At 39.9% G+C, this 17,189-nt stretch overlaps 2 protein-coding genes across 2 annotated transcripts in view; both read right to left on the bottom strand.

Annotated features, from left to right (window-relative positions):
* Positions 1 to 17,189, bottom strand: part of LOC129768373 (ATP-binding cassette sub-family G member 5) — a 51,330-nt gene that overhangs the window by 830 nt on the left and 33,311 nt on the right. The window contains exon 4 of the mRNA XM_055769985.1: positions 44 to 423. Coding sequence (XP_055625960.1) covers positions 44 to 423 — 380 coding nt within the window. The remainder of the gene's footprint in view (positions 1 to 43; positions 424 to 17,189) is intronic.
* On the bottom strand, positions 6,563 to 15,918 carry LOC129768367 (uncharacterized). The gene is made up of 2 exons (XM_055769974.1): positions 15,337 to 15,918; positions 6,563 to 8,523 (listed from the first exon to the last, which is right to left on the bottom strand). The coding sequence occupies exons 1-2, from the start codon at positions 15,541 to 15,543 to the stop codon at positions 6,601 to 6,603; spliced, it is 2,130 nt and encodes a 709-aa protein (XP_055625949.1). The 5' UTR covers positions 15,544 to 15,918; the 3' UTR covers positions 6,563 to 6,600.

Raw genomic sequence — 17,189 nt, 5'->3', positions numbered from 1 at the left:
AATCAATTTGCTACCGTTTACAAACAAGACATATAATACTCACATAACGAAATCGTTGTCCAAATACCAACACCATAGCTAAGACCCAGCACAGCCAAAATCATTCCACTCTTGCTGAAGAATCCTTGCGAGTCATCGCCCGCCTGGTTGTAAAACAGCCACATCAAACCCATGGCAGCTGGCAACGCCAGCAACCGTAAAAATAGTGCCTTCATTCCAGCCTTACCACACGAGAATGTGGCGGCGAGTAATCGCAGATACAAGATGCCCCATACCTTCAACTCGCCCGGTTTGCCGTATGCCAACGGGATCTTGCCGCTTCCGATGGGATTGATAGGTGCCTCCGGGATGGGCGACTCGCGTGCGAAACGTTCCACCAGCGCTTCGATCTGCTGACTGGACTCGAGGAAGCGATCGCGCGATCTGAAATGAGATGTAGGTTTTTAGGTGTTTCAATAACGCAATCATTCGTTGGTTCATTTAAGGGAGTATTCTAGTGTAGAGACACGAATTTCGGACGTTTCTCCGAGCTCCGTAAAAATAAAAGAAATAATAATTTTTATTATCCATTGTATCGTTATTTGTTCATCTATCTTTTAACAAAAAATATAGGAGGTTGTGTCCAAGACACGACCGCATTGTTGACGTAGAACTACACTGTAAAGGATGTGTCACATCAAATTGCATCACGGAAAAAACGCTGTATAAATTTAATTTTTAGGAATTATATCTTCAGCTTTCGCTTATAATCAGATAAGAGTGTATAGATCACGTTGGCCATGCTTCACTGTCAATTTTTCGTAAATTTGGAAAAATGTCGTCGAACGAAAAAGAGCGTCGTGAATTAATCCTGCGCACTCATTTCGAGAATCCGGAGTTGTCACATCGGGACATCGGGAATCGTACAATCCACGGTCAGCAGAGTACTAAAACGATACTTCGAGAACCTAACCATCGACCGGAAGGTGAAGAACGGCAAAAATGGATGCTCCGTCAGTGAAAAAGATCACAAGCGCGTAGTTAAGCAGTTTAGACGTGATCCGAGGGGTTCGGTCCGGGATGTCGCCAATAAGCTGAATTTGTCAAGTTCATTCGTCCAGCGGACCAAGCAGCGGGAGGGCCTGCGTACATACAAGGTTCAGAAGGCTCCTAACCGCGACGAAAGGCAAATTATGGTGGGGAAGACGCGAGTCCGGAAGCTGTACACCGAAATGCTGACGAAGCCGCATTGCCTGGTAATGGACGACGAAACCTACGTCAAAGCGGACTTTCGTCAGCTGCCGGGCCTATTGTTCTTCTCCGCAGAGAACAAATTCAGCGTTCCGGAGGAGATTCGCAAGCAGAAACTATCCAAATTTGCCAAAAAGTACATGGTGTGGCAAGCGATCTGCTCTTGCGGAAAGCGGAGCGCCCCCTTCGTGATGACCGGCACGGTGAACGGGCAGGTTAAAGCAGCACGAGGGCCCGACCATCTTCTGGCCGGATCTCGCTTCGTGCCACTATTCAAGAACGTGTTGGAGTGGTACGAAGCCAACGGGGTCACCTTCGTACCAAAGGAAATGAACCCGCCCAACGCGCCGGAGCTTCGCCCAATAGAGAAATATTAGGCGATTATGAAGCAGGCCCTCCGGAAGAACCCAAAAGTTGTCAAATCGGAGGCGGACTTCAAAAGAAATGGATTTCTGTTCAAAAAAAACTACAACCTGACGTTGTACAGAACATTATGGACGGGGTAAAGAGGAAGGTGCGAGCATACGGGCTTGGGCTCGAAGTATGAATAAAAAGAAAATGCCAAAAGTTGTTTAATAGTTTTTATTTTACTGTCTAAAATTTTCAAAAGGATCGGTCTACTGGGCGAATTTCTACAGCGTTTTTTCCGTGATGCAATTTGATGTGACACACCCTTTAGTTTAATTCAAGCCGTTTTTTTATAACTGCAAATATTATATTATAATGCTACGAAATTTTAGAAATAAACATTCTACGTCTTTCATTAAGGGTGCCAAATCAGAAAACGTTTCACGTCACGTTTTTATGAAATAAAGTTAACGTTAATAACTATTTTTGCCGCGAACGGATTTTGGCGATTTACATACCAAACGAATCAGAAATTTCCTAAGATTTGTTTGATGTGCTATACATTACAATCCCATGGTGTGTAAATGGTTAAAATTTATGAAAACTATAAGCGTTTCCATTTTCTCACACATTTGTTCTGTACATTTGTGTGCTTTCACGAACAGAGCTGTCAATAACGAGCAACTTATCGACGTGCAAAGAAAGGGAAATCGTAAGATTTAAAGTTTCCGTGAATAAAGGGAAAGAAGAAGAATGAAGGGGAATATTTGCCTAGAGTATAAACAGTGGATTTCGCTGAGGCAAACTTTCATTCTTCGTGAGGACACCGACTGAAAAACATCGTTGCTGGGGGGGCTGGACGGTGAGGGATCGAATGCCTTTCTCAAGGCAATGGGGGTGGAGGAGTTATACGAGGAAAAAGTAATGACTAGCAATATTAACAAAAAGGGCTGCTGTTGAGAAGAGTGCAAAACGGAGATAAGTGTGTGTATATTTAATTGCTTCAAGCCATCGATATATGGATATTTATGTGCGTACGTGCGTTGTTGCGGGTGAACATGTCGATCCGAACGTGGCAGCGCTATGTTGCCCATGATTGCATAGGAGACGTAATCGACAACACCATTAATGTTGGGAAAACGCATTTATGTTGATTTTTGGCCTACAAGTATAACCATGAAAATTTTCGATGAAATTATCTGTCCAGTTGAAGGATATTATCGGCAAAAGAGGGCCTAGGTGATTTTGCGGATTATAACATATTTTTTCCATTTGGAAAACGCTTGCGTCTATTTATGCGGACAATCAATCGTTTCAATGAACATTTGTCCGCATACCTAGACGTAATCACTAGGTTACTCTGTTTGTAGCGTTAGTATTTACAATTCCGATAATAGTCAAAACGTCTCCGTCGGTAGTTTCAGTTGTTATCGGATAAAATCAAAAAAGGTTTGGACGAAATTTAGTGAAATATCTGGAAAAGGTGCTTTTGATTTGTTGCGAGTCTATGATAGTACTTATTTCCTTATGAATACTCTAGGATATGATAAGAAGAGCAGGTTCGTGTTTTTTCAATTAATTTAATTTTTAAAGGTAATCTACAATGTTGGTAATGTTAGCAACATGATTTACCGATATCACGATCAATCGCATAAAGATGGTGGAGTGACTTACTCCAACGGTATGATTAAATGCTGAGTATGTGGAATAATTCAATGTTGAATCCGAGGAGTTATAATGCTAAGAACCAATATTATTTTAATTTTACCACTGATCTGATTGTTTCATTATCAACTCGAAAATTCAAATGCAGAAATTTAGGTAATTATAACATTAAAACACACAATTGCTCCTCTTTGATCATCATGTACAGAAAATATTATATGAGCAGCGTTCAATGGTTTCTTATATTCATCTATTTGGAAACACTAAGTAATAAGACACCATCGTGACATACATGTTTGGACTCTACAAAGAATGAGATTCAAATGTAGATTTAGCCTATAGCACAGAATACTGACAATTGTTGATTTTAGAACGATGTATGAAAGCTGTATGGAACTACGTCTGTTATGCGGACAAACAGTGATTTTTCGGAAACGTTTTTTCAGAATTTCTCAAATGATTTCGAACAAAAAATGTTTGTTTGCATGTTGAGTCGATTTTGTTCATTTTGTCGTTTACGTCTCCTATACAAACATGGGCAGAGCGGGAGGGAAATATTTGCGCTAGGGCATTAGTAATGAATCTTTGCTGAGGCAAATATTCAGCCTTTTTCCAAGCAGTTGACATTGTTCGTTGTCCGTCAGCATAAAGGCTTCGTTGGTGCCTTCGGTGGATTTGGGGAATACCAAGTTATTCAATAAGTTATAATAAGTTATCAATTTATTTGGGTTCGCGTGCGATATATGGGTATTTGTGTGCGTATGTGCATGATTCATAACCCGCACGTAAAAATAATGTATCTTCGCTACGTTGAAACCCAATTTATAATGATAAATATAAACAAGGAGGAGAGATAGCGGGATGGAAATATTTACGCTAGGGTATTAGTAATGAATCTCTTCTGAGGCAGCCTTTTTCCAAGCAGTTAACATTGTTTGTTCTCTGTTATCATAACGACTTCGTTGGTGCCTTTGACACTGCTTCAATGCATTGAACTGACGCTAGGGTGAAGTAGGTGTTAAGGTTGTGCACCAAAAAATTATTTGGGAATACCAAGTTATTCAATAAATTATAATAAGTTATAAATTTATTTGGGTTATGAATCATGCACATACGCACACAAATATCCATATATCGCACGCGAACCCAAATAAATTAATAACTTATTATAACTTATTGAATAACTTGGTATTCCCCAAATCCACCGAAGGCACCAACGAAGCCTTTATGCTGACGGACAACGAAAAATGTCAACTGCTTGGAAAAAGGCTGAATATTTGCCTCAGCAGAGATTCATTACTAATGCCCTAGCGCAAATATTTCCTTCCCGCCACGTTCGGATCGACATGTTCACCCGCAACATCGCAATACGTTAAAATGCACGTACGCACATAAATATCCATACATCGATGGCTTGAAGCGTTTAAATATACACACACTTATCTCCGTTTTGCGCTCTTCTCAACAGCAGCCCTTGTTGTTAATATTGCCAGTCTAGATTAGCTTAGCTGTCATCCTTTGTGAAGAGTTTTACTACCGTCATGCGAAACCAAATCACAGACAAAATTCCAGAACATTTATTTTCTTGGTGAACTGACGAAAGCCTAGCTTGAGGATTCCCCATACAATTGTGTAGCTCAGAACCCTAATGCAATGGTGTCAGTTTGATACAATTTGCAATGCTAGAGACATCAGCGAGTCAGGAATTTGGTCGCGTCCACAGCTCAATCCGAAACTAAGACATGTGAGACTTTAAACTTCTTCAGTTCATTCGTCTCTAACCTTCAAAAAGGCCATTGAAAAACTTTACTTTTTCCTCGTATAACTCCTCCACCCCCATTGCCTTGAGAAAGGCATTCGATCCCTCACCGTCCAGCCCCCCAGCAACGATGTTTTTCAGTCGGTGTCCTCACGAAGAATGAAAGTTTGCCTCAGCGAAATCCACTGTTTATACTCTAGGCAAATATTCCCCTTCATTCTTCTTCTTTCCCTTTGTTCACGGAGACTTTAAATCTTACGATTTCCCTTTCGTTGCACGTCGATAAGTTGTTCGTTATTGACAGCTCTGTTCGGGAAAGCACACAAATGGACAGAACAAATGTATGTAAAAATGGAAACGCTTATAGTTTTCATAAATTTTAACCATTTACACACCATGGGATTGTAATGTATAGCACATCAAACAAATCTTAGGAAATTTCTGATTCGTTTGGTATGTAAATCGCCAAAATCCGTTCACGACAAAAATAGTTATTAACGTAAACTTTATTTCATAAAAACGTGACCTGTTTTCTGATTTGGCACCCTTAATGAAAGACGTAGTTCTACGTCAAAAAATCTTGAAAAAGTCTTTGTTAGGAAAACTGTTTTGCCTTAAATATACACAAGTTGCGATGTATGGAAGAGTTGTAGGGCACATATTTATCTACAATTTCATCAAAATCTGAGATGACCATTTTCAGAAAATCGACTTTTACTTTTTGAAAATTTTTTTATTTTTTTCCAGTGTAGAATTTGAAAAAAAAATTTTCAGCATTTTTTTTTCAAAAAATCAATCATTTTCCTAAAATTCTCCCATATATCACTTTTTTGTAGGAATATTTTATTAAAAAAATGATTAAAAATATTTAGTTCTTTCGGAAAACTAAGTATGGAAAGTTGCTTAATTAGGTAAGGTCTTTACGCCCAGAAAATTTCGTTGAGTTCTGAGAGGGTTGGCATGACCCTGGTCGAGTTGGCGCGAAATCCGTCTATAGTTGATGAAGGGAAATCGGTCAAGTCACATACACCTCTTTCCTTCTGAGCCGCTCAATTATTCAAGGCACATAAATTAAAGCAATTGATCACGAATGAATTCGTCTAAATGACGATCCTGATGGATACAGCATTACACATCATCACACCATTTCAATTTTGGAACATGTGCTGATGTTTGTGTTGTAAGATCGACCTTACTATTGGCTATCCTGTAGAACTTCTTCTTCTTCCTTGTTTTTAAGAGGCTTTAAACTTTGCAGTTCATTCGCCTCTATCCTGTAGAAAGGATGTGACACTAGGACTACAGCGTGGTCCGTCTCCCCGTGGGGTTTACTACACTTTTTTCGATTTTTTACAAATTTTGAGTTGTTGCAAAATTCACAATTGATGGTCAGAGGCTAATGAGGCTAATGAATGAAAATTCAATAAAAAGTATAGACGTAGTGGTCTGATATATTAAAAACAATACTCTATCACGAGAGAAACAGCATCTTGTACCGCATCCCTTCCGTCCGCACAGTCCGATGGCTGTCATCATCCGCAAACGAAACACAATCGCTGCTTCGGTATATAAAAAAATAACATCTAAAGTCTTTTTATTCACGGTCCGTTCTGGTTCAGATAGAGCATCATATCGATTTCCTCTTCCCGCAGGACGGCCCGCTTTCTGAGAAAATCTCGCTTTTCGGCTCGGCCGAACCGCAGCTTCATATCATCACAGGCTGCAGGAATGTTTAATATCCGCTGGCAAAGTTTCTTCAGCAGGGGGAATGCATTTTCGGCCCGCCAGTAGGCAAGTATATCTACGGGCGATTCCAGTTTAACGTCCACATACTGACGAATCTCATCGTCGACAACATCGGCCGATTCAACCTCCAGGGAAGCGTCCATAAATTCGTAGAATTTAGTTTCCTTCCGAATTTCGATATTGTTCTTTTTCCCACTGGAGTAAAGTTTTTTGAGCTGCTCAATGCCATCTTGGTCCCGCTGGAGCTGCGCTTTCACTATGGCAAGTGTTTCGGCTCGTTCCTCCTCGGTGAGAAACCGAAGTCCTTTGAACTTCGGATCCAGGAAGACTGCTATTTTGTGGTAGTCATGCAGCTTCAAGCTTTGCTTGATCTCTATTTGGAATGCTTCTTTAATGGTTTTCATGTACTCATCGTCTCTGTCCTCGACTCGAAAGTGTCTCTCTAATTTTTTCTTCCAAAGCACAACTTCGCTGATTGTGACCGTGCTTTCCGAAACTAGGCTTTTGATTGGTTCCTTGAACGGAGCCAATATTTTTTCCATCGCGCTCTCTTCCTCATCGTCACCGTCGTCGCCGTTCTCAGGAGCGTAAATTTTGTCCACATACTGCTCACTGTCGAATTCGAACATGGCCATGATCTTTTTCATAATACCCCAAAGAGTGCTTACCACGCAGGGAACCAATTCGAAACGATCGGAACGGACAGCGTCCAGTTTCGAACCGAACACTAGCTTTATAGGCTCTGTTTGTTCCTTCTCCAGCATCCCGGCAACTAACGAGGGAAATTTGTCAATGAACGAGTCCATGTCGTCCACAGGCACAGTCTTGACATTGATTTTCCGGAAGTAGTAGTCTTCCGCTATGGTGTAAGAATTAATCGTGGCGTATGTTTTCGGTTCCGATTCGTTTCGGAATATATCAAAACTATAACTAAGATCACAATCCTGTAACGCTTGGTTCAACTGGTTCCTTGCCTGTTGATAGATCGTTGGAATGATTCGGTTCATGAGTTTGGCTTTATCCGCCAGGAAGCCTATGTCCTGTTGTCCGTAGTATACTCCGGTATTGATCAACATTTGAGCAAACGTCCGAAAGCTGGAACTGTCAAACAGATCCACACTGCTGAGATCCTTGTACAGGAAGCATGCCTGCTGCCGCACGAGATCATCGATCACGTTCTGGGGCATAACCGTAGTCTGGAACTTCACCGCATGCGTATGTGTTGGTCCCACTACGACCGCTGTTTTCACAGGTAGATTCCTATTGGAGGGTGGCTGCTGTTCGATCTTCAGCTCCACGCCGGAAGGCAGTTTGATCTTGCATTTGTGGCGCAACAGTGATCCCGTTCCCGTGCTCGCCTTGTGCAGCACCAACCACCCACACTCCAAACACCGAACGTAGTTCTGCTTGACACCCTTATAGTACATCGGCATATATCTCGCCCAGGTGCTGTTGTTATTGTGATGCTTCCGGTACACCAGTTCCGGATCCTTCTCCGTAATCTTTTGCTCCAGCATGTCCTTGGTCAGCAAATTCACCTGCACCGGTTTGAACATCTGGTCCGAGATGGCGTACGTGATGTTGCCCATCTGGAAGTGGAGCGCCTTCTGTGCGGCGGCGTTGCCGTGCTTGCGGAAGCTGCCATCGTCCTGAGAGTGGCTGAGGTGGGGCGTTTTGATTTCGATTTCCGGCTCGTGAGGCGCCTCATCGTTGGAGAAATCCTCCAGCACCTGGGCGAGGGTACTGTTCGCATCGAGAGATACCTCCGAGTCGGCCTAGAATGTTTGGAAATTTTAAATGGACTGATTGGAAAGGGTTGGGATCTTTTGCATAACCGGCTGCTGCGTAACTGTGAGATGACTGACTGAGATCACAATGACATTTTTCATAGTTTTTCATGTTTTCCATTAGTCGGTAAAGAACAAAATTGGAACATGTTAGAAACTGATTCGTTGATATCAAGGTCATAAGGAGTCAATGAAATTTATTTATCAAGCGCATTTTGCTTGAAGAAAAAAAAATTCTTGCAACTTTTGACGTAGGACTACGTTTTTCGTGTCTATACTGGGGTGTAACTTCAAAGTTTCGAAAACGAGAGCGTTTTGTATATCTTTATTATAGTGACTTCCAATACTTTTGGCTGGTTCTTCACTTTACTTCCACTTATTGGAAGAATATCTAGACTGAGAATTGAACTTGTGACCTTTAGCGTGAGCGACATGGATGTTACCACTACGTCAGATCACCTCCCTCCCTCTGAACTAAACTGACAGCGTTACGCCGGAACAACAAGATGTTGAGCATTAACACCTCCTAACTAACTGAACGAAATGATATGGTAATCACCTCAATCGAAAGATAAAACATCTACGCGTTATATTCTTTTTACTTATTGATCCAAAAACTTGTTAAAATAACTCAAAAATTGTATTGAAAGTAAGCTATTGAAATCATAAAAATCTGTATATAAGCGAGTGTCCGCTTGGAAATTCACTTAGCCATGATTGCGCTGTCGATGGAACATATTGCCGCTGCCAGCCAAAGCACTGCGCTCCGCTTGACTGCAGTTGAGACATGATGCATGGTGCGTCGACTGGCAACCTTTCTCAGTTTCTCTTTTGCTTCCGCGTGGATTGGTCGTTGAAAAAATGTTCACTAGTGTATGCACTCGATCGAAGGAATATTATACTGTACACATTCGCGCAATCGACTAGGTGTTCCCGTGATGCAATGGTTTCCAAAAGCATCAGTTTCTATGAAATTTCCCACGAGAACAAAAATAAATTATGTATCAAACATCTTAATTTGCTTTTACAAAGCCACACAAACCCATCGGTTCTTTTCAGGACCACCAACAAAAGAGTTCAAAAGAGTTAAATGATATGTTCATATGTTCTTCTGGAGTGGGAGGGACTGGTTATCTTGTGATAATTGGGTAAGTGAACCAATTATGGAGGAAATATGTTACCAACTTGCAGAAATCTGCGAATGAATACTCTTTTTTCTATTGCTCAAAGTATACTTTTTTAGCAGTTTGAACTCTGTTTTAAAGATTCTCACTGATATTTCGATGGTTAATTGTCTAAATTGTATAAAAACATGTTTGGAAAAGTCACTTTCATGTACCCATTATGGTAATAGTGTTCCTGGAGTTTCGCAATAAGTGCACCTAATACGATAATAGCTGGTATCATATAGAAATTGTGTCAATAGGATTCATATAGTACCTCAGTAAAAATAATAAATAATAAATATAATAAAATAATAAAAATATGCCTCTAAATCTTATTTTTAGTATGCAATACTATGTCGTTGATGCTACACTCGAAGAAAAATTATTGGAACGGAGCACGATGTCGTAATTTTCAAGTGCTGTTAATATTGCTTCTAATTGCAGATATTGTTCATTGTATTTGCTTCGGTTGTTGTTTATCGCTCGGCTTAACTAATAGATGGGCGAGTAGCGTGCTGGTTTTATGAAAATTGGGTTTGTTCTTCATTTTTTTTTTTTTGATTGGGGGAGAGAAACATTCTGTCTATGATTTGTGCTATATCAATATCGTGATTATCATCCGAAGGAAAACAATAACTCTTCAAGCTGAAATAATTTAAACCAATTCCCAATTTAGCTTCGGAATACGAATCCAAACTGATATTAGAAACTCGGTATGAATCAAGAATCTAAATCGTAGGTCTAGTCTGAAATGTGGAGTTGGAATCTGATTTTTTTTTCATTTTTTTTGATAAATGGATAGACTCTATGTTGGAAAATATGTTTTCCGTTTCCGTTTTCTGAATATAGAAGAATTAAATTTTTAGTTCATCCCCTGATAGTCAGAAAACAACTATCTTACATGAAAAAAACGACGATCATTTTTGATGAAAAAAACAGGAAGTGGGTTATATCTATGGTATAACCGCAAGAGTGACGTAGGACTATCGTTGATTTAGAGATCATTTGTATGAAGTTGAATCTGAATTCATTCTGAATGAATGAATATTTGGAGAACTTCGAAAACGAGAGCGTTACGTTGGAGGCACAAGGTTTTATGCATCCAATATTGGATACGGAAATATCCTACTGATGGGGAAGAATAATCTTCAGAAGCTATCCTGTTGATTGCGATTGATTGAAAAATCACAAAACCTAATGTATTTGGTCACAGTGTTACATGGATAGAAAACATTAAAATAAACTCTTTCATATGAATGTAATTTCAAATTCCCAGAGGAACTGGCAGATTATTTTCAGTAACGATTAGATATTTCCACATTTTCCTCGATACTGGAAGCCCACCAGTGGTTAATGCTAACTCGATAACCATCTGTTAATAGCACTTGATTGAAACATATTTGGTCACAGTGTTACATGGATAGAAAACATTCAAATAAACTCTTTCACATGAATGTATTTCTAAATTCCTAGAGGAACTGGCAGATTATTTTCCGGATCTTTCTTGATCCAAACGGAAAGAATTCCGTGCGTGTATGTGTGTGTGTGTGTAGCGGCTGCTTCGAGATCTTCCCGGGGAACCGTTTGTAGCATCACTCTCCTCCTGATGGATTCCCTTCTGGCCTAAGGTGCACAAACAGGCTCTTGGTGACACCGTTCATCCGCGCTTTCATGATAAATGAAGAGCTTCACCACAACAGCGACAACATGCTCCAATCGCTGTTCAATTAGAACTGAGTGGATTTCCGAGCGGCGCTCGCTTATATACCGATTGGTGATTTCAATAGCCTATTTTGAAAGCAAATTTAAGACTATTGAAACAGGTTTTTGGATCAGAAAATAACAAGTATAGAACGCGTAGACATTTTATCTTTCGAATGAAGTGTTTATCATACCATTTCGTTCAGTTGTTTAGGAGTTATTAACACTCAAAATCTCGGTCTCCGGCGTAACACTTTCGTTTTCGAATCTTTGATTTTACACCCCGGTATAGAAATGAAAGACGTAGTCCTACGTCAAAATCCTTCTACGCATATGGTCGAATTTAAACAATGACAGAGTTGTAGAACTTATATTGTTGTTTCGAACTCTGTTGCCTCAAACTGGCTCTACATTGAAAAGTACGCTACGTAAGGCGTAAGGTTGCTTCCATATGAAAGATGAGAACATTTAGTACAGGATATAGTAGTGGAACATCTGATTTAGTGGATTCAAATAAGATTTTGGAAGTGAAAAACTTAAAAGTTAGTCATTTTTTATGTGTTTTAATTTTATCCTGAAAATTCATAATTAAGTTGATTGTTTCTATTAATTCAATTTAAGCTCTCTAACCGCTCTACAATTTATTCTTTGACGCTCAATTTCTATATTTCTTAATTACACTGCAAAATCTTCAAAAATTACAATTTTTACCCCATTGTACATATAATAGCCACTTAAATTTCACCTTAACGTTGAAAGGTTACATTTTGACGTAGAACTACGCCTTTCATTATAGATGCCAAATCAGAGACCAGGTCACGTTTTTATGAAATAAAGTTAACGTTAATAACTATTACGGACGGATTTACGCAATTTACACGGTCGTGTCTTGGACACAACCTCCTATGATTTTTTTTTCTTGAAATGAGTCACATTTGAAATAAATAAAAAAAATTCAAACTGTGTATAATCGAGTCCAAAATTGTATATAATCGAGTCTGGCCTGTATAGTATAAAAAATCGAAATTATTGTCTGCCGGGGGTAGTTTTGTACCCACATGCATTTTTGCATTCCGGAATGTGTTACAAACACAACGCTTTAGCTGAGTTATTCAAGGCAGTATTGGAAGATAGGCCTTCATATCTTCAGCTCACTGAACTTCTGTGCATATCGTTTGATGATTAATCAAAATGTTGATATCCATTTGCTGCGATAACGTCGATTGATGCAACAATATGCGTTCAACGGGGATGTCAAAATTGAAACTGATTGCCGGAAATTCATCAAATCAAGCAAATTCATGATTCGAGAAGTATGTACACTCAAGAGGAAATCTTTATAAATAAAAAATGCAAGGTCAAATTGTTGCTAAGCACATAATCTAAAGAAGAAATGATCCGATTTAAGCCGTATTTATTTTGTTGTATTTGTCTTTGCCCATAAATAAATATAGCGAAGAGCAAAATCGGAAAATTCTGGTGGAAGGTCGGAAAATTCGGAAAATCGAAATCCCATATGTTCGAAAATAAGCGTAATGATAAGCGTTGGTTGGCAGTCCATTCGATCTTTTCACTAATGAAATTGATCTTTGTTCGAAGGTGGAAATGGATTTCCTGGCAAAATAACGCACCCATATATCTTCTCTCTATCTATCTATATAAATAAAAATGTAAGGCCAAATAACACTCATTTGTTCCACTGTGACAGTGTTGTTAGTCCAATTAGATTTCGCGTTTGGGAAATTAAGCTTCGTGTTCCGTTAGTGCGAAATTATTCTCAGGTGGAAAGCATCTTCAACCTCTCGTTGAATTCCGGAATTTTCCCCGGTCTGTAAGTTTTCGTTCGTTTTTCCTATCTTCAAAAAGGGTGATAAGCAGTCGGTTACTAACTATCGCGGTATCGCTGCTTTATGTGCAGTCTCTGAACTATTTGAACTGTTGGTGCATTGCCTCTGAGCAACATGGGTTTATGCCGAAGAGATCTACTGCTACAAATCTCGTACAATACACCTCTTCAATCATACGCGAGATGGTGATGGTGATGTGATGATGCGAGAAGGTGATGCGACATCAAGTCGACGCTATTCAAACCGATCTTTTGGCTGTGTTTGATTAAATTAATCGTGATATGGCGATTGCCAAGTTAGAGTTACTTGGCTTTCACGGTTCTCTTCTTAATTGGCTTCGCTCATACCTTACCGGTCGATATATGGTAGTAAAATAGGTGATCATATCTCCGAATCGTTTCCAGTATCTTCTGACGTGCGTCAGTGTAGTCACTTAGGACACTTCATCTTTTTACTCTAGTTGAACGACGTTCATTTGTCTATTCGTTACATGAATCTGTCATACGCTGACGATTTCAAACTGCTATCTGTTATAAAGGACCGAGGTGACGCTTTATTTCTGCATCAGCAGTTAAACGTTTTCGCTGATTGGTGTCACAAAAACAGAATGGTACTAAACGCCTCAAAATGTGTAGTTATCACATTCTGGAAAAGGAAAAAAAAATCACCAATCGCATATTACTTGACAGATGACATTCTCAATGGTTCGCTCAACGCTGGAATACTGCTCGGTAATATGGGCTTCATTCTACAGTAACGATGTGAGTCGCACCAAATCCATCCAACGGAAATTCATATGATTTGCTCTTCGTTGGTTACGTTGGAGGGATCGGCTCAATTTTCCAGATTACATTTGAATGATAATTTCAAAATCATTATTTTTCGTTTATCTCTTGCGGTCTGATATTGATTGTGGTTCATTGTTGCAATGGTTAAACATCAACATCAGACGCATGAATCTACGTTCTTAATATTTTTCAAACGTTCCAGTCTTTCGTGCGAGCTACGGTGCAAATGAGCCGATAACCGGCATGTGCAAGAAGTTCAACAAGTCTTATAGTAGTTTCGATTTCATTGAGTTCGATTGTCCCGTGTTAGGCTTAAGAATTTGTTTTACGGTGTTCTTCAAATCACTTGATTGGTTTTGTATTCAGACCTTTTTTAATGTGTTCGCGTTTAGTTTAAGATTGGGTTTAAGTAAATGTTGTTTGATCGAATTGTATTGCAAAAATGTCGAAATCCGAAGATTCGAGATTTCACACAATTTTACTGATTTGCACCAAAAAAAATCATTTTATGAAGAGCTGCATGGAGTCCCGTTCTTCGTATTCCTTGCACATACGGTTTCACAGATCAAGAATCGATCATTTTGTTTTGAGAATGCTGAATTAAATGACTATTAAAACTGAATTATGTTGAAGAAAAAATATTTTCTGGAGTTTTTTCATTCAATCATATATTTTTCTTTAAATAAATACCAGTGACTAAAAATACAATATTACAGAGGCACGCACAGTCTGTGCGCGAGTATACGAGTTATGATTTCGCGCGCGAGTAGAGGAGGGTTTAACCACTGCACTCAGGCCAAGCATCAAGAGAAAGGCGAAATTGACCGGCCAAGCAACAACAGAAGCATCTGAAGGCCTGTTAAGTGAATCAGTATTTTTCATGTTTTGCTTTTGATCACGACTTCACGTCACGACAGACTTCTCGAAACACATTCAAAGTGATTAACGAGATGAGTGCCTCCGAGAGATTCACTCCCTCTCCCGTCAAAAAATGCTCGCACTAACGGGATCAAAACAAATCTTTCGCTCTCTGCGTCTCTACTCAAATTCACGTTCGTCTCTCTGGGACGCCTATTCGGAACACAAACAACCACTGACAAGTCCACTGTCAATTGTTTGTGTTCCATTCCATTCGTAGGCACAACACAAAAAAAACTCCAACGAGGAACGCAAGATACACAGTCAGTCACTTTCACAGCTCGTGCACGGATCCGCCATTTTGGAAGTGACGCACCACGTCACGATTCACGTTTCCGCCGGTTTTTGTTGGATGACAAATGAAACCACACTCAGCATTACCTGTATGTCGGGATCCGCGGCTTCCTCTTTGATCTGAAACTCCCCAACCGGCATGTATGCTCTGCTGTTGCGACGCGAGTCGCCCACACTTTTGCTCCGAATGTCACGTACTGCTGTCATAGCATCTTCTCCCGGGGATGTAACTGTTCCCGACGAACTGGACGGTGATGACGAAGAAGACACCGTCGAGTGATCACGTCGTTTCATTCTTCGAAGTAACTAATCCTCCGTAGGTTCGATGGCACACAGAGTCGCAAGTATTGGTGCTTGCCGCAATTTGCAATACATCCAACCGATGCAGCAACAACGAGTCTTGCATGTCCAGTTCGCTTCTGCTTCCTTGTTCTGCCCCTTCCACACTGTGTGGGTTCGTTCGTTAGCCACCGCACACCTTGCACACCTTCCTTTCACTCAACCCACTTCCCTTTCTGCCTTTTGTCTTGTCACGCACGCACACTGACCCGATGGGAACAAACAACCACTTGGCTACATATCACTTATGCTTGACTTGGCTCGATCCGTGCGTTTTCCAACACAACCGTCCCAGTGCGCTCCCAACGATCAACTGATTCGTGAGAGTGAACCTGCAGCACTGGGAACTCCAAAACAACAACAAAAAAAGCACACCAAAGTGAGAGTCACGTTTTTCATTCCCGCTAGAGCCTCTCACCCTCCGTCAGGTGCACGCCTCATGCCGCCACCACCCTAACTATATACACACGAGCACGCGATGGACACGAACGAAACAACTCACTAAAGGAGACCGGTATCAGATTGGCAACGGCGGAGCTACCTTCCTATAGTTCGTTTCACATGCCCAGGTAGATAGATACCAGATGATACGTCTAGACGTGCCACAAGCAGAATGAAAAAAAAAAAAAAACCAACACGGTGAGTGCAAAAATGGCGCGCACGGAAGGGGTGATGAGCGGTTTTTTTGCGGAGGCACGAACGAATGTGAAACTATTTATCCGAGCCGCCAAAGTGGTTGCCGATTTTGTTCAATGTCACGAAATGAAAAATGCCTGACTGCACCGTTATGTTTTTTTTTATGTTGTGCGAACTAATTCCCGCAACAGGAAGAGACTCAATTTGCTCTAAAACTATATTCAGGACAAATGTACACCAGCAACCTTTCATTAAAATGCTTTAGTTTTTCACTTTTTTCATATTTTTCAGGCTATTTTCGCACTTAAAGTGATATGATTTAATACTTGAATCCTTCAAACTAGCTGACCCGGCGAAAACATTGATTTTTTTTATATGAATTCTTCCGATTATTCACGTTTTCTCATTGAGCGAACGTTCGTGGGTTCAATCGCAGAAATCTCCATCGATTTACCGTTTTGTTCCGAACAGTCTCAAATTCCGAACGCTCCATGAAATAAAATGATATACAGGTAAATCTTCATACAGAAATCTTCATTAAAATTAGTGTTCGGAATATGAATCAAGTTTCTACGCATGATTCAAATTGCGAACACTTCATTTCTAAATGTGAATTTACTGAACTTTAATGTTACAAATAATTTAATATTCAAAACCCTGACATTCTCCAGGTTACAGACTTCATTCCAACGTCATTTACAGGTATCGATACCGATATAGCGCCCTTGGTCCCAAAACCATGTAAACTATAAGAAACAAATACAATCAATTATTACCAAAGCAAAATCCTTTTTTTTGCGAGAATAACATTTTTCAAAAAAGACTAGCTAATTGACTTTTATTTGATATATCGATCATATGAATCGGTTCAGTAGTTTAAAAGTTATGTTTTTGACGTAGCACTACGTCTTTCATTAAGGGTGTCAAATCAGAAAACAGGTCTCGTTTTTATGAAATAAAGTTAA

This window comes from Toxorhynchites rutilus, chromosome 1 (genome assembly GCF_029784135.1).
Source record: "Toxorhynchites rutilus septentrionalis strain SRP chromosome 1, ASM2978413v1, whole genome shotgun sequence".
In the NCBI taxonomy this organism is placed as follows: Eukaryota; Metazoa; Arthropoda; class Insecta; order Diptera; family Culicidae; genus Toxorhynchites; species Toxorhynchites rutilus.
The sequence above is the reverse complement of the archived record's forward strand: the minus strand, read 5'-3'. Positions and strand labels throughout refer to the sequence as shown.

Bases quoted from the DNA above. Each gene is read 5' to 3' on its own strand.
- LOC129768367 (XM_055769974.1), bottom strand. From the start codon at position 15,543: ATGAAACGACGTGATCACTCGACGGTGTCTTCTTCGTCATCACCGTCC. The intron at 8,524-15,336 runs GTAATGCTGAGT...CAAACATTCTAG, and splicing joins CCGCGGATCCCGACATACAG to GCCGACTCGGAGGTATCTCT.